Source organism: Colias eurytheme, chromosome 15, assembly GCF_061535395.1.
Source record: "Colias eurytheme isolate Ceu_HAF_F1 chromosome 15, ilColEury1 Martin Lab GWU primary, whole genome shotgun sequence".
Lineage (NCBI taxonomy): Eukaryota > Metazoa > Arthropoda > Insecta > Lepidoptera > Pieridae > Colias > Colias eurytheme.
In genome coordinates, this window is record NC_142994.1 from 4,153,383 (window position 1) to 4,171,805 (window position 18,423).

Here is an 18,423-nt window from a genome sequence, read left to right on the forward strand (position 1 = left end):
GAAATAAATAATTAATGTAAAGAGCTGTATGTCTTATGCTTAGTTATTATTAATTTATGGAATAGAGTACAAATATTTTAAAATTTTTGTTAAAAAAAAATATTTTCACTTTTATCCCTTTGTAAGGCGATATTAAAAAAATCATACTAAATAATTAAATTACCTCTTCCATTACTGAAGGTTCTGGCACATAAACATTCGGGACTAACGTATCCAGTAGCTGAGTTGTCCTTTCAAATGGCGCGTGTCTGAAAATTATAAATATTTTAAGCTATTGCATAGCTTCTATCGCGGGCCTTGAGCGCGGGGACCGAATCCAGAAATTCCGTAACGAAAAAACCTCACGCTCCCCACTGCGACGGGCGCGGAGGTGTGTCTTGAAGGCATGCAATAGCTTTACCGCGGCAGTCCCCGAGTGCCACACGTCTTTTTATGGTTAATTGTTAAGGATAAATAAAGAAGAGTATTTATACATAATTAGTTTTATCTTTTTTATTTAATGTACATTTTATAAAATAGCGTGATTGATCTGGATGAAATTTTGTATATTGATAGTTTTTTAGTTGATTATATTATAGTTCTTTTTATCTCTGTTGTAATATACATTTATATTTATTACTTATATCAGAGAATTTAGCTAAAATGTGTCATAAAATAAAAAAAAATCTCACCTGCAAGCAACGGTAACAAAATGTCTGTAATAAATGCTTTCTTTGTATGCGTCGCCAACCAACTTGTAGTTATCGTCTTTCATTAGTAATGCGTGTACTCGCTCCGCTAAAGTAATGTCCTGTAAATTATAAAAAAGATTTAATCATGTTTTTTTTTTGTATTTATAAACAAATTTATGTAATCATAATATTGTACTTCAAAATTATCACGTCAATTTATAAGTAATTCTAGTTGCCACGCTTAACAATTTTTATGGCCTAAAACAAAATGTTCCAGTTTTTGCCTCAAATTAAATTAAATAGGTACTTAATTCTATGGGCCTTATATATTGCTAGGTATAGATTACCTTGTAGATCCTATTATAAATGTGAAAGTTTGTAAGTATGGATGTATGGATGTTTGTTACTCTTTCACGCAAATACTACTGAACCGATTACAATGAATTTTAGCACACATATAGAGGGTAACTTGGATTAACACATAGGATAGGTTTTATCCCGGAAATCCCACGGGAACGGGAACTATGCGGGTTTATCTTTGAAAATGCGGGCGAAGCCGCGGGCAGAAAGCTAGTTTTCAATATAATAACAAAAGAAGAAGCTAGGAAACTAGGCATTGATCTTTGAACATATGTTTTATTTAAAAATATTGCAATTACCTGCAAATGTTCACTGCATACACCCATAGCCGTGATAAAGAAGTGTGTGTCTGCCACATCACTTGGTTCTAAATTAGCTCTGCTTTCTAAATCACTAAGTATTGTTGATAGAATGTCTATGCGTGGGCCCCCTGCAAAAAAATATTTAAAATATAATACAAAAAATATTAAAAATTTATTGTTTTAGAAAGTATTATCTCGATTGTTAGCATAGATTATAGTAATCCATTTTATAGAACAAACAAAGCAATTACACTCAAGCCCAGTCATTTGTAACAATGATTGTATCTAAACTAATATTAGAATACGATACATTTGTGCTTTTTAATAATAATTTCACATAAAAGTCAAATTGACTATATTTTATTCCGAGAAAGGACATACTTTATATAAATAAATTAATATTTAATAAACAAATACTTACTTTCTTTACAGAACAAGCATAGCAAATGATAATACGCGCCAAGACCGGGTTGGATATTCAATTTTCTCATTTCACTAACAATTTGCAAAGCAAATGTTTGTAATGCTTTGCCGCCGCCCCACGCTGATATCGATTTCAAACATGACGTCAATGTTTCTTTGTTTGGTGTTAGCCCCTGAAATTAGTAAAAAATATTAAATGAATATTTTAAGGCATTTAAAATGTATTTAACGTTTTCTCTACATAAAAACCATCCTCGTACTTCAAGGAATATAATAAAAAAAGAATTATCGAAATCGGTTCAGCCGTTCTCGAGTTATGCGCTTACCAACACATTTTGCGATTCATTTTTATATATAAGAAGATGTAGCATTATGGTGGGTACTGAGATTGGAACACATTTTGATGAAATTATCCCCTTAGGAATCATTTTTTTTCAAGTTATTGCAAGTTTTTATCAAACTTACAAATTATCAAATGACTTCACGTCAAATCTCAATGTTCTTTTATGTGTTCGCTTTAGTATGAATGCAATAATTTAATTTACGACAATTTCATATTAATTCTTACTTGTTCATTCATTTGCGCCAGTAGATATTTCATAGCATCGATACGCAGAGCTGTGCCTTCTTTCAAAAAGCCAACACAGCTTAGCAGAGAATTGTAAACGTCAGTAGATAGAAGTATGCCATTTTCTATCGCTTCCTGTGCCAAGGCATGGGCACGTTCAGCCTAAAAAAAATCGCTATTAATTAGGTAGAAAAAAAATTGTGAAAATTTATTTAACACTATAATTTTGTTTATAGATGAAGGCATATTTAAAATATGTGATTTATTTAAAAAAAATTGATATAATTACCTGATAATACTTAGCCATTCCTTGAATCAGTGTACAGTATGCTTCTGGTGTTTTAGGTTCCATCGATGCAAAGATTTTGTCTGCAAGTCCACCCAACCTGAAAACATAAAATTTAAAATATTACCTATTGACTTTTGTTTATAATTAAAAATATTCATATTGGAAAATTAATTCAAAATATATTTATGTTTGCAGCTTAGCTGGGAAATCAAATTTCAAACATAAATGAAAACAAAATAATTATAAGAAGTAAATTACCTCCAAGTAGCTGCTTGTCTCTCACGAGTGGCCGCAGCGAACCACCTTTCCTCCAACCATTCGGCAGCAATCGGTTCCTTTTCATTATAAAAGCATAGCAGTTGCAAAAGACCGAGCTTCAGTTCATCATTGACTCCTTCCGAACCACCTAGCAGTTGGTACACCTTGACTGCATCATCTAGGAGCGCATTGTTGATGGTATATAATAGGTCTTCTTCAGTAACCTGATAAGAAAAATGAAAATTTTATACAAAAGTAAAAAAAATTATCTCAACTCATCAAATAAATTTGCCGAAACCAAAAAAAAAGTTCTTACCTTGCTCTCATCATTATAGATAGGCCTCGGTGCATAAGCCTCTATCTCCGGATCCGCATTGACGTAAGGAGTTTTCATCTTCAAAGGTGGATCCCATTCTCTTGTAGTGAACAGGGTAGCGTGTTCGTCTCTTATCCATGCGGCCGCCTTGCGCCCCGCCTCCGCTGACAAAGCATACGCCCGCTTGCGGTAATTCGACTGCGGTATGAGGAACGGATCATCGTGATATCTGAAAAGAATAAAAAAAACTGTAACCATCGATGTGACAAATCATTAAATAAAAAAAAGTAATTACACAGTATATGAAAATAATTCAGCTCAATCCATTGTCTTTATTCAAAATAATTGCAAAGAAGACGTGTGTTCGCAGTGCAGTTCCGATAGTAAATGCGCATGCAGGAGATGAAATTGAAATAGGTCAGTCCCCCCCACCCCCCTCACCCTTCCCACCTAACAGGGATACGCCCAAGATGGCGGATGCGCAGTTGCATACAAGTTGCAGGATTCGCAGGTGTATTGATTGCCGCATCGCTATCGATAGTCATGTAATATTAATAGTACATGACTATCGATAGGTTTCAATTCAAGATGGCGGACTGCAGTAAAATTCATAAATTAAATTGGGTCATACAATACAACAATAAAAAATGATATTTGAATTTAGAATAGAAACAAAGAGCTGCGTTTGCGATTTTTTTTATCAAGAAGATTGTGTAACAAAAAATCAGATGAAAATTTAGTTTTTGGATCAGAGATCATAGCAGTGGCCTTAAATACATAATTATGTTTTTTAAAAGGTCGAAGTTCAACAGGATATTTAAAGGTGACAAAGGTCTTAAGTATAGTTTTTTTTCCTTTTTACAACTATTTTTGTAAAAGTTAATAAATTTTTGCCACATCGCGTAGGTAATATAAAAAAACGGTAGATTGCTAGCGCTCTAAACAATCAATAAGTACATAAGTTCGCAAAAAATAAAATACACACATGGTAAGTAAGGACGAAAGGCATTAGATCTCAAAAATAATTAAATATTGAATCAACAGGCTATCAAAACAAGCTCCAATGAATCAACAAGTGTTTTCTATTTCAAAAGGTCACGCCCAAGATGGCGGCTATTGAAGTCGCACGAAAAATTATTATGAAATTATTCGAATTGCTTGCCAAACAAAATAATAAATTTAATCAAATTAAAGATATGAGATCTGAGATATGAGAATATGAGATCAATAAAAATTTAATTTTTGAAAAAAAAAAAAATAGTTGAGGAAATTGTAAGATGTAGGTAAGTAAGTAGATAATATAAAATAACTCTCACCTAAAAAGGCAGAATGATGCACTATTGCAGCAAAGATTTGATAAAATATTTATATTCTATAAAGTTAAATCTATCACTAGACTTGTGAGTCTTTATAGAGTTATAAAAGTAGAGAGGTCTATTCACTTGCAAGGATTGGCGATAAGTGTCGTCCTAGGTACGCTGCAGTTAGCTGCATAACCTTCCCCCTGTACCCCGCATCACGTCTGGACCCTGTTGCGCAGTTGCAGATTTATTGAATATTAATTCAAATAGGTCACAGGTAAATCTAGGATACAACAGCCACTGCAACCCCCCGCAACCCTCGTGGACTGCTCTTCAAAAGAAGATGGCGGAATCAAAAATATCACAGGTAATTTCTGGCTACATTATAATGGCCAGAAGAAAATGCGTTGAGATTGCGAGTATATTGCTAAGTAAAGCTTTTTTTTGAAAATTTTCAGCATATAAAATACTAGCGACCCGCCCCGGCTTCGCACGGGTGCAATGCTGATACTAAATACACTACAGAAAAACTGTGAACGTTGTAACTTGTATATAAAAACATAGCGACCCGCTCCGGCTTCGCACGGGTATAAAATAGATAGCCGGGCGGCCGGCCGGTGCCGCCGCAAACGCTACGTCCCGCAATTTTTAAATCTGTAATATCTTCGAAAATATTCACTTAAATCATACGGTGTAAAGGGCCATATAGATCTATATTAAATGAACAATGTATTCAAGGTATTTAATTTGTTAAGGATTAATGCTGTATTGGTTAAAATCGCATCGAAAATTTGCCATTATTTGTCGTAAAAAGTAAATGACAAAAAAAAGTTATTGTGGGTAAGGGTGCACTCACACACATCAGTCACCGTCAAGTCACCGATGACTGATCGGTGACGGTTCGTGTACGTATCCACAAACACCAGTCACCGTCATGTTGTCCGTCAGTCACGTCGCCGGTTTGACTGAATCATTGAACACATACATCAGGTTAGTCAGTGATTAGACGTGTGTCACGCTAGAGAACATGTAGCAATTGACGGTAGCACGACGCTGACTGAACTGAGACGTGACGGCACCGGGTGAGTGGGGATAAAAGTATGATACATGTATGGAAAGATTATTTGACGTGCCTGACCGGTGACGTCACTGATAGATTTCGTGCCGGCGACTGTCGTGTGGGAACAGAGTCATACTAGAACTATTGATACATATTTTTTTTTAATCCTATCCGGTGACGTGCCGTGACGGTGACTGATGTGTGTGAGTGCACCCTTATACATAAGAGATAGACATATACTATCGCGGACTTTTCTGTAGACAGTTTTCAATGTGTACAATACTTAGTACATTATTTTGATAAAACTCGTAGGGTTTAGCCTGCGTTTGCAATGTAAGCGGAGAAAATGTAATTTTTTACGACATCACATTAGAAATCTCAAAAATAACAGTACTTCTCCACTATTTAATGGATGTTATTATACATATAAACCTTCCTCTTGAATCACTCTATCTATTAAAAAAAACCGCATCAAAATCCGTTGCGTAGTTTCAAAGATTTAAGCGTACAAAGGGACATAGGGACAGGGAAAGCGACTTTGTTTTATACTATGTAGTGATGACTGTGTTTAAATTTGTTAAATATTATTTCCCTGCATCCCCCCGCTCAAGAGATACGGTGCGCAGATGCAGATTTATTGAATATTAGGACAAATAGGTCACAGGTGAACCTAGGATACAGAAGCCACTGCAACCCCCCGCACCCCTCGTGTACTGCTCTTCAAAACAACAAGATGGCGGAATTGAAAATTAAGGAAATATTTCAAATAGGTCACAGGTAAGTCTAGGATATAAGATGGCGGCTTCAAGCTCCGATATATTAGCGATGAGAAGAGTTTCGAATAAAAGTAATAAGTATACCTACCTATTGCAAAGAATGTTTTAATTTAATTTAATACTTAAAGTTTGTTTAATATTTCGCATCCCCCCATGTTATGTTGTGTACATGCAAATGTGTATATCGAAAATAATATCTGATAGGTCATAAATCAATCTAGATAGTTATAGTCTAGCAACCATCGCGCCCTCCTTGTGTCCTTTTCTTTAAGGAGACGCAACAAGATGACTGAATCAAAATTGTAAAATATTATAATTTTGATTCAGTCATCATTCATAAGCAGGTATTTCGAATTTCGAACTATGATGCGTTATACCTGTATCGCAATGTAAAGCATATGTAAAAACTTTAGGCTTCTAAACAGATAATTGTGTCAGAATTTGGGATACTGCATCCCCCCGCCGATGACACCTGTTGCGCAGATGCAGATTTATTGAATACTAGTTCAAATAGGTCATAGGTAAATCTAGAACGTTACCTAGCAACCACGCCTACCCACCCCTCCCGCACTCCCGCATGTTTTTCTCTACAAAGAGACGCAACAAGATGGCGGAATTAAAATTATAAAATATTAACATCAAAAGGTATTTGGGAAATCTAGAAGAACAAAACCGATTTCGAATGCAGGTATATCGCGAAGTAAAGCATATTATGTAAAAACTTTAAGCTCGTAAAACAGATTATTTTGTCAGAATTTGGTACATGGGAATTTGTATCCCCCCGCCGATGACACCTGTTGCGCAGATGCTGATTTATTGAATACTAGTTCAAATAGGTCATAGGTAAATCTAGGACGTTACCTAGCAACCACCCGCACCCTCCCCCCCCGCACTCCCGCAAGTTTTTCACTACAAAGACGCAACAAGATAGCGGAATCAAAATTGTGAAATTCATTTCATATTACATTAAATATTTAAGTTGAGAAGAATAAAACAGATTTCGCATAATATTAAGACTATTGCCACAGTATTACAACATTATTTCCTACAGTAAGGAATCGCCTTTGATGTCACGCGATGCCGCCGCCAGCGTAGGTACTTACGCTGCCACACGAAAACACGCTAGGGTTGCAACAAATGGGAATAAACTATTGTGATTATTAATATTATGATGAAATTATTTATTCATATATGTATGTACATTCAAAATAATTGCGATTATTAAATCTGATGTAATTATTTGTTCATAAATATATAATTACAGATATTGCACTGCGAAATATTATTTACGTGGACACTATATTTTTGGATGTTCTTAATTGTATATTATAACATTTAACTAAGTAATGCATTTGCATTGGGATGTACAATCTGATTAGAAAATAATGAAGACAACATATTATACATAGCTTTGATTTTAATTCAAAAGATACAATTAATACAATCTTTCTGAAATATTGTTTCCTTCTGGGATTTCAATGTAGATTTACATCCGTAGACGGAACAGTTTGTGCGCGCCATAATAGAATATGTAAGTACCTATGTATAATAAAACTATAACACAAAAAATACGACTGCGTCGCGTCGTCCTTTCGCGCTAGGTAAGGCAAACTAAGCGTGTTTGCCTTACGCGGCCCGCGTCGCCCGACCCCCCGCCAGTTCCCCTCCGTTTCTCTGCACAAGTACATTCGTTTCCGTACTGTATAGATATTGTAATACTGTGCTATTGCTAAGCCAAGCGTACTTTAAAACTTTACACTTAAATATGTTTGAATAAAAGTTATCTAAATATGATGCTGTATCATCCATTGTAGAGATGCTCTGCGCAGATGCAGACTTATCAAACATAAGTTCCAATAGGTCATAGGTAAACCTATAGAATTTTATGGACCTAGCAACTGCCGCGCCCTCGCATCCCACGTTTTCTAGCGTCCTTCTCTTCAAAGAAAGACAACAAAATGGCGGAATCACGATTATAGATTTTCACTTTGTAATGAAAATACACTAGAAGTGTTGAGAAAATTCGTACTTTCTAATCTAATAACAAAATATGTTCCTTATAACATAGGGTAATTGCGCCTGTTCGCGTCCACTTAGTGCAGTTGGAAAGTTTGAAGGAGAAAATAAAAATGTTCCAGAACAAATTTCAACTCAAAATTTATGTAACGTGTTCATTACATAGTCTACTTTAAGATTTACTTTCAATTGTGTTGGAAATATCATGTGGTTTTTATTTATCTAGACAAATAGCAGAATTAGGCGTTTTACCCAGTTCGCGTCCACCAGCTTAGAAAAGGAATTAAGAGTGTATTGGGTGATATTTTATCAGATAAATGCAAATAAAAATTAGATTTTAATAAATTATTTATTTACGAATATAGTTATTTAATAAAAACTGGTCAAATGCGAATGGGACTCGCACACCAAGGGTTCCGAATTAACCTGGTTTTTTTTCATATGTTTTAACTGTAAATGATTATTTTTTCAATGTTTCCCTTATTTGTGCTATAAGACGTTGCTTCGTACCAAACTTCAAGTGTCTGTGTTCACGTAAAGTACCCTGTAGGTTTTGATTCCCTTGCGAATGTAGAAATTTGCGAAAATTTGCAGCATAAACGGCTGTATCTTTTGATTGCTTTGGCTTATAAGTTTGATTTTTTCACTGCTTCAAGGGACCGTAGACTTGAGTATTCAATATAAATTTCAGCTTTATACCTCCACGCGTTACTGAGAAAAAGGGTCTTGACAGAAAGACAGACCGGCAGATGGACATACAGACGGACGGATATCAAAGTGATACTGATGTATGATATGTGATCTACAAGGATTCCGGTTTTTCCTTTTGAGGTTCGGAATCCTAAAATCAACACATTATTAATATAATTCACTGTAAGGAAACTGGAAAAACTTATTTATATTTATCTTCTCATCAATAATAGAACTAAAAATTAACAAAAACAAAGTTACGTTATGTAAATAAATAATAATCAGTTCTATTAAGATTACCTACCTACCCTATTTTTTAGTTTGTAATGAATTAAATTTCTTTTTTGTTTATATTATTTTCTTAACCACAGACTTATTGACTCTCATTCTCAAAGATACTAGTCTCATTCTTAGAATACCCATTTTAAAATGAAAAAATAGCATAAAAATTAGCTAATTTGAATGAAAGTTTTAATTATTAACTTGTAGTCTTAGTCAAAAATTTACAGTCTATTTTAAATTACATATTTTAACAAACAATTCATTGCTACGTAATGAAAAACAATGTGGACGCAATATGTTCTATTGTTATGCACTATAGATATAGTTTGCGCCCACCATGGACGCAAAATGGAAGTTGTACAAATTCGGTGTAGTAATTCGCGTCCACCTTATTTTAGCTATTAATTGTAAAATAAATTAGCTGATTTATTATCCATACTATTCCATGTTTTGTTAGCAAAGTAAAGAAACAGTTACATATTCAAAAATTCACATTTAACAATAAGATACTTACCGTCAAACGCGACGCTGCGCACTATTTTTTTCTCAAAATCCCGCGCGTTTTTGCTTTCTCGTTTAATAGCCAAAATTAAATATTTTTTTTAAATAGGATAGGCGGTGCGCAGGCATATTTTGAATATGTGTGCATGTCTCTTATACATTGAGGTATTATCGGAAATTTTTCTTATTACAATTTTACTAAAAGTATACTTATTTTCGTGAATTTTCTAAAAGATATCCGCAAAATGGACGCGAATAGGCATGTGGACGCGAACAGGCGCAATGACCCTATTCTACAGGCTTTAGAAGTATTCTGTAATATTTCGTTGATAGGTCAAATAGGTCATAAATGAATATAGGATGGCTGGGAAGCTGGGATAGAGTGCTGTGTCAAATTATTTACAATTGGGCGGAAAATTAAAAATATTTACCTTGCCTGAATAAAATTTCATTATAATTATGTATTTGGAAACCGGTAGTGAATAAGGGCCACGAGAGTATAAACGGTAGCAAACCATTTTATAAAGGCCCACTTGGTAAACTTTTTATAAAATGTTACTGAGGCCGTTTATGCTTTCGCAGGTCAGACTTATTATCATAACATTATAATAAATCTGTAGAGGCCAATTCTGTACATGAAATATATTTAAAAAAAAACTATGAAGGGGTGATAAGGGATCGCTACTGATGCCAAAAATGCAATCAGTAAAATTTTTGTCTGTCTGTCTGTCTGTCTGTCTGTATATTCGTTATAGAAACAAAAACTACACGACGGATTTTAACGAAATTTGGCACAATTATTCTTCATACTCCTGGGCAGGTTATAGTAAAAGAATCATGTAAATCGGTGTAGAAACACCAAAGTTATACATGAAATACGCTATAAGTCATCGCGCGTGAATTACATGCCATAAGGATTATTTTTGTGTATCAGTTGCCGCGTTCGACGCGCTTCGCGGCGGGAGCTATAAAAAGGCGGCGGGTCCGCACCCGTTTCGCGTTGTCACGGCATCACGTGTGAACGGCTGAACCGATTTCGATAATTCTTTTCTATTATATTCCTTGAAGTACGAGGATGGTTCTTATGTAGAGAAAACGTAAATATGTACCACGGGCGAAGCCGGGGCGGACCGCTAGTCATAACATAAGATGTTTTGTTTATTTCAATCCATACTTTGAATTTACGTGCATCTATAATAGAACGAAAATGGAAAATTTAATAATTATTATTCTTTCCTATTTCCTTTATACGCACTTATCTAAGGAATTAGAAGTCAGACTGTATAATTTATATTTGCTTTTGATGTATACAATATTAGTTTAAAGAAAATTTCCTACTAGGTACTTGTTTAAAATGAATAGTTTAGGATTCAATTTTTTCACTACAGTAACCCGGCGATTCGATAGGGAGCTTTTGCGCAGTTGCCGATTTATTGAATTTATAGTTGCTATACGTCAAAGGTGAATCTAGATGCTAGAATGTTCGCTACAACCCCACCGCCACCCCAACCCCCCTCCACAATTTCACAGTCGCTACGAGATGCCGGAATCAAAATGGCCGATACCTATATGATGGCCATATTGATTTATCTATAACATGGGCGCTTAACGAAGGTCCAAATAAACGTACATATTTTAAATTATGGGATACAATTGCTTTGCTCGCAAGAATAAAAAGAAGGCTACAGTTATTCCTGTATCAATATTAATTAAGAAAATCTACATCAAACAGCAAATTTCTTTCTACATTTCGATTTTGAGGTTTAGAATGAATAAGTTAAAATAGCCTTAGTTCACGAGACAAGCCGCGGAGAAGTATTCTGTTCCTTTACAGCGAAACATAAATAAATTATCAAGAAACCAATTATTATCACGGAAAATTCCCCGCGCCATAGACAGGGACCGCGCCTGTTGCGCTGACAAATATCACTTGATTAGTTATTTTGTCTGAATACTTTTTCGCGTTGTATGAAAACATTTTTTAAATATGTTGTTTGAATGAATAATGACGGACCGCTATTAATTGATATAAGCGTTTGGTGCATAATAATTATTGAGCAAGTTTTTCGATTTTGCGGTTAAGAATGAAAAAGTTAGAATAGACTTACAGTTACCTATGTCACAAGACAAGCCGCGGAGAAGGAACAGAAAAGTAAACACAGCTAGCGAAACATGAAGAATCAATTAATATCACGGAAAATTCCCCGCGCCATAAGACAGGGACCGCGTCTGTTACGCAGTTGTCGATTTATTGAATTTTAGTTTCTATAGGTCAAAGGTGAATCTAGATGCTAGAATGGTCGCTACAACCCCACCGCCACCCTCCCCCTTGAACAATTTCACAGACGCGGCTACGAGATGCCAGAATCAAAATGGCCGATACCTGTATGATGGCCATATTGATTTATCTATAACATGGGCGCTTATCGAAGGTCCAAAATAAATGTACATATTTCAATATATGAAATACAATTGCTTTGCTCGCACGAATAAAAAGAAGACTACAGTTATTCCTGTTAATTAATTAAGAAGTTCTACATCAAACAGCAAATTTCTTTCTATGATTTCGATTTTGAGGTTTAGAATGAAAAAGTTAAAAGCTTTACCTATGTCACGAGACAAGGCGCGGCCTTCCCCGCGCACAGTAACAGTAAAGTAAACACAGCAAACGAAACATAAATAAATTACGAAGAATAAATAAAGTATTGTCATGGAAAATTCCCTGCGCCATAAAAAGGGACCGCGCCTGTTGCGCAGTTGTCGATTTATTGAATTTTAGTTGCTATAGAATGTTTTCTACACTCCCACCGCCACCCACCCCCTTCCACAATTACACAGACGCTTCGAGATGCCGGAATCAAAATGGCCGATATAAGGTTTCTCTATAAAATGGTAACTAGATCATTGAATGTTAAAACATATGTAGTTTAAATATAGGATACAATTGCTTTGCCCACATGCTACAAAATTAAAAAGTAGCTATTAACATGTTATTCCTTAACCTACAACCAATTAGAAATTTTAAATCAGACAAAGAACAATTTCATAATTCATAACAATTAAGCCTTTATAATATGAAACATTTTCAAAATGACATATCATAAAGGGTAACTAACGTTAGATAGAGAAAGGTTTCTTTTTTTTTATGTCAGAGTAAGCAAAGGGGCAGGTGGGCCACCTGATGACTGATGGTAAGTGGTCACCACCGCCCATAAACACTTGCAACACTAGAAGTGTTGCAGGTGCTTTGCCGGCCTTTTATGGACAAATAAGCTCTTTTCTTGAAGGCCCCAATGTCGTAATTGTTCGGAAACACCGCAGGTGGCAAATCGTTCCACAGTTTCACCGTACGCGGAAGGAAGTTGCGGGTGAAGCGGACAGTGGTGGAGGTTGCATAAATATTTTGTCTGAAGACCTATTTATAGGTATTGCCTTCTGTCCGTCCTTGGAACTATAGCACAAGAGCAATTCGTAACTTAAAAAAACTATATCAAATATGTCTTGACATTAAAAATTTTATGTAATGCAAAGAAGACGCAAGAAATAAGACATGCATTAGGAAAAATATTAAATGAATATATATTTTTTTTTATATGGATAAGGTTAAAAGAATCTATTGTATAGACTATAGAATAGTCATGTTACGTGTTACATCTTATATACATATATAAAACGATATAGTGATCTATAACCGAACAGCCCAAACCACTGGACATATCGGGCTGAAATTTGGCATGCAGGTAGATGTTAGGACATAGGCATCCGCTAAGAAAGGATTTCCCGAAATTCTTGCGGGAACGGGGAAAAACGGGGATGCACGTACAAAGTCGTGGGAAGCTAGTATTGTATAATTGTAATAAATTCTTATTCCCGAGTTTATACATTGACTTTGGCTCTATGCTAAACAAGATGGCTGACCCTATTCAACAGGTATGTTATCATAAAGACAAACAAAATCAATTTTCAGGAAAGAATTTTGCTTTATTAAGTTCATATTAAAATTAAATTTTAAATTGGTGGCCAAGACCGTTAGCTACACGACAGGTTATACTGTTATAACAAGTTACATAAGTATATGTTTTAACAAGTTATATATAATTTTGGAAAATAATTGAAAGCGTTTTATATGTAATCATAAAAATCAAACAAGCTGGCTCCTGCTATACAAGTGCATCATATTGAACCTATTGTGTCTAGCCAATTAACATTAAAACTACAGACAAACATATTTTTGAGTAGACCACACCCCATGCTATTTATAGACAAACTTTCCATTCAAAAAACGTAATAAACGAAACAGATATTCGCAAGTAGCAATAAGTATAAATTTTGCAAAATAAATTAAGGTTTATATAAATTTAGAATACAACTTACTTGTAATGTGGAGCTGTAGGGTCGACACCGACTGTCGCGGCCAACGCTTGAAGAATATCAGTGGGCCCGCGGGGGATGCGCGGCGGCGGCGAAATACCGTCTATTGATTTTCCGCCCACAGGTAGTTTCTGCCCCTCCAAGGTTGACAGAGATCGACAAATGCGAGCCAATCTGGCTACTTGCCTTTAAAACGAAATATTATTAAGATATTTAAGTAGGATAATATCTGATTTTTAGTAAAATTGGGATACGCTCACTAAGTTAATAAGAATCCGACAATATTCAAGTCTAATTTATTTAATAATGAAAAACATAAATTAATAAAATATTAACAGATGAGATAAATGAAAGTAAAACTGTTATAATAAGTTTTATTATTAAAATTAAGATAAATATAGGAAAACAAAATTTACACAAAAATATTTACCTTTGTATCGATATATTTGAATACATTGTGAGTTATATTTGATGAAGAGGTTAAATATTGATTGTAGCTGGTTCAATGAGAATAATCCAATTCAAACTATTAATTTATGATGTTTAAAAACTCATATTTTATTTAATTCTTAAATTCTAACCAAAAACCTACACATACTATCTGACAGAACGTGAAAATTTAAAACTGACATTTGACAATTGACAAATGACAGCTGACATCCGTTTCTTTTTCAGATGCATTAATTTAGTAAATGAATACAAGGTTTTTTAGTTATAGCCAAACAGGTTCTTAAAATGAATAAATGAACTTTCACACTTTGCACAAACAAGGAAACGGTATTTTCTCGTTTATAAACAGTTTATTTCCCTTACTCTGCGAACATTTGAATTAAATTAAACTGGCAACATTATTTTAGGCACCGACAGCGACCGCGACGCGATGCGGACGCGGACGCGAAATCGTCGCGTCTACGGAACTTCTTTCGCGGCGACTACACTAACAGGACTAACTATGTACTACACAGTGTAATATACTGGGGCCTTAATGCGGCGTCGCGTGGAAAGTCCTAAATAAATTTAATCCCAGAGCTAATAAGTCATCAAGATGCATAATGATGGTGGAAGAAGCGATTAATAATTAAATTTATGTTTATATTTGATTGTTATAGAACTTTCTTTATCTTCTAAGAATGTATTACTAAACAATATTCTTTTTAAGCTAGTTCATTATGATTTATTGTCAATAACAAATAAAAGATTACATATTATTATAATTTATATCAAACTTTTATTTAGTACCTAGACCGTATATTATCATTGCATGATGATTAAATTTATTGTTAATTTAAAAATATTTTTGTATCCTCTGCATTTTAATAGGCATCTTTAATAAAGGGTAGAAAACACTTAAAATATGTTATTTAAATTTATAGAAAAAAAATGTTGTGTGGTTTTATGAAACCACGGTAAAAGTGAAACTGTTCGAACGGTTCCGAACACTGCTTTGTGTAGCGCATGTCGCGTGTCGGTCGGCTGCCGAGTAGGTATAGGTACCTACTCGGCAGCCGCGATACACGCGACATGCGCTACACAGACCAAAAAGTTTGAGACGATGTAATAAAAGTTTCACTTTAATAAACTTGTAGGTAAGTACTCGAAGATAAAGTCAGAACATAAACCTGTCTGTTATTTAATTATGTACTTAATAAATTCTAAATAAGATATTTCAAAGTTGTAACATATACCTAACAGTAATAACAAAGGTACGTACGTATACAAAATGACAGATGTACATACAGTACATATTGGGTGTTTAACATACATACAAACTGTATTTGTCTTAGCCTTGGGCTCGTTTACATGACGAAACACATCTTTACACAAAATATGTAAACGCAGGAAATGTCGCATGAAAATAATCAGCGTTGATACGATTACAAAATCATTAAACTGAGAGACATTGTTATACCGACAGTTATGCATTGTATTGATAGTGGAGCAACTGAATTCAATGTAAAATTCCCAGAAAAATTGTCAATTGTAACTTGCAACGTGTTTTTTGGGGTCGTGGTCGTCTCTGTTTTTTTGCGGCACTGATAGACGTCTTTTTCGACGCACATACTTCCATTATATACAGTGTTCAAAGGACAATCGATGAGTCTTGCTGTGAAAATATTGTTGAAATCTTTAACACATGATATATAGGATGTACAGTTTTCATTCAATGGTTCAATAATGTCTTCTTCTTTAGTACAGTTGTAATTGGGCCAACATTTGTACTCGGTGACATTCGTGCATTGGTTATCTAGGTGGCTAAATATGGAATGTTCAGGGCATATAAGGTTGTACTGCATGAAGCCTGCTGCACCCTTCAAGCACATTACAAAACCACGGCATTCAGGTTCTAAATTATTTGGGAATCTTCCTGTTTGCGTACATGCGTCACTCACATTGTTTATGCCCTATAAAATAAAAATAAAGAACATTAAAATATCATTGAATTAATTTGATGACTTAATTAAATATCATATCGCAAAAGTACTTCGTAGTGCTTACCAAAAGCAGAAGTAATCCCATAATTATAAACATTTTATCAGCATCAAATTAATTACTGACTTGTCGGATGCAGAAATGAATTTAACAATGAAGCTAAGAGATCTGTCTCAGTCAGTTTGGTAAATAAAAAGATTAGGGATGTTCACATAAATTGATTTTATCGATAAACGGCAAAAATTGTATCTAATTAGCTTTTAATATTTATTTAATTAAACAGTGTAAGAATTTTAATAAGCATTCTTTCAACATAGATAAAATTAACCAAGATAGGTAGATAAAGGTAGATAAAGTACGACTACCGCACTCGTTAAAGTCACGGATGATATACGGAACGGAATGGACAAGAAGCAGTTGACTGTTCTTACTCTCCTAGATTTCAGTAACGCCTTCAACACCGTCGATTTTGACATACTACTACAACTGCTTCATTCTCTTAACGTATCTCCTACAGTAGTTGATTGGTTTCAAAGTTACTTGCATGGACGCCGGCAACATATTTTACTGGAGGAGAAGAAATCTTCCTGGTGTGCCGTTACTTCCGGTGTCCCGCAAGGTGGCGTTTTGTCCCCTCTCCTTTTTTCTGTATTCATTAATTCTATAACAAAAAATTTGTCTTCTCTCTATCACATGTATGCCGACGATCTCCAGATATATACCCAGTCATCCCTTGAGAATTTACCTGATGCTATCAAGACTACTAATACCGATTTGCAAAAAATTTCGGATTGGAGCCATAGTTTTGGTCTAAATATCAATCCTGCTAAAAGTCAGGTAATAATTATTGGTAGCTCTTATTTTATATCGCGCATTGACTGGGAATACCTCCCTAAAGTATATATTGGCGGCACAATAATTGAATATAGAGATAGCGTTAAGAACCTGGGGATACTTCTTGACTCAAATTTGTCTTGGTCATATCACCTGAAAGAAACTAGCCGAAAACTTTACGCTGCTTTTAGTTCTTTGCGTCGTTTGCGTTATTTCTTACCGATTTCCACCAAAATTATGCTAGCTAAGTCCCTTCTTCTCCCACTCCTTGATTATGCTGACGCTTGTACCACTGATCTAAATGAAGACCAATTAGATACACTTGAGCGTCTCCAAAATTTCTGTGTACGTTTTGTTTACGGTCTTCGTAAATACGACCACGTTTCCCAATTTCGAAAAAAACTCAAGTGGCTTCCTATAAGACTTCGCCGGAATGCAAATACGTTGAAGCTTCTTTTTTCTATCCTTTTCGATCCCAAATATCCTTCCTATTTAAAATCCCAGTTCAAATTCCTTGATTCTGATAGTTACTCCCTTCGCTCTGTTGATAACCTAATCCTTAGTTTTCCTTCCCACCAAACTAATTACTTCGGAAATTCCTTTGCTGTAACCGCTGTCAGACTTTGGAATTCTTTGCCATTAGCTGTAAGACGGGCTTCCTCTCTTAAGTCCTTTAAAAATCTTTTACACCAGCATTTTTTAAATATAGCATTTCCTGGATATTAACTGTAACTATTTATTTTATTTATTTATATTTATATACTTTATTTATTTATTATATATTTTATTAAATATTGTATTTATTTATATTATAGTTACTTTATTGTATTTTATTATGATTAATACAGGTTTCTCTATAACATAATAATAATATGTAATATATTATATTACTTCCTATTTTATTTTTAACTCATAATAATATATACATTTTTTTTTCTTTTCTCTTTTACTTTTTCAGCCACCCGCGTTCCATTA

The 18,423-nt window shown here is 34.6% G+C and overlaps 2 protein-coding genes across 2 annotated transcripts in view; both read right to left on the minus strand.

The window, feature by feature from the left end:
- LOC149902214 (small ribosomal subunit protein mS39) overlaps positions 1–14,794 on the minus strand; it is a 30,560-nt gene extending 15,766 nt beyond the window's left edge. Inside the window, exons 1-10 of the mRNA XM_090110345.1 lie at positions 14,615–14,794; positions 14,188–14,370; positions 3,188–3,416; positions 2,872–3,095; positions 2,614–2,710; positions 2,325–2,486; positions 1,755–1,929; positions 1,331–1,461; positions 672–790; positions 164–248 (exon numbers count right to left, since the gene is read on the minus strand). Coding sequence (XP_089966471.1) covers positions 164–248; positions 672–790; positions 1,331–1,461; positions 1,755–1,929; positions 2,325–2,486; positions 2,614–2,710; positions 2,872–3,095; positions 3,188–3,416; positions 14,188–14,370; positions 14,615–14,640 — 1,431 coding nt within the window. The 5' untranslated portion in view covers positions 14,641–14,794. The remainder of the gene's footprint in view (positions 1–163; positions 249–671; positions 791–1,330; positions 1,462–1,754; positions 1,930–2,324; positions 2,487–2,613; positions 2,711–2,871; positions 3,096–3,187; positions 3,417–14,187; positions 14,371–14,614) is intronic.
- A 956-nt stretch (positions 14,795–15,750) lies between these two features.
- LOC149902215 (uncharacterized) lies at positions 15,751–16,714 on the minus strand. Its single transcript, XM_090110394.1, has 2 exons — positions 16,681–16,714; positions 15,751–16,586 (listed from the first exon to the last, which is right to left on the minus strand). The coding sequence occupies exons 1-2, from the start codon at positions 16,711–16,713 to the stop codon at positions 16,059–16,061; spliced, it is 561 nt and encodes a 186-aa protein (XP_089966520.1). The 5' UTR covers position 16,714; the 3' UTR covers positions 15,751–16,058.
- Between the last annotated feature and the right edge of the window lie 1,709 nt (positions 16,715–18,423).

Excerpts from the sequence above, each read along its gene's own strand:
- LOC149902215 (XM_090110394.1), bottom strand. The coding sequence starts at position 16,713 with ATGTTTATAATTATGGGATTACTTCTGCTTTTG. Across the intron at positions 16,587-16,680 it reads TGGGATTACTTCTGCTTTTG|GGCATAAACAATGTGAGTGA; the intron begins GTAAGCACTACG and ends TTTATTTTATAG.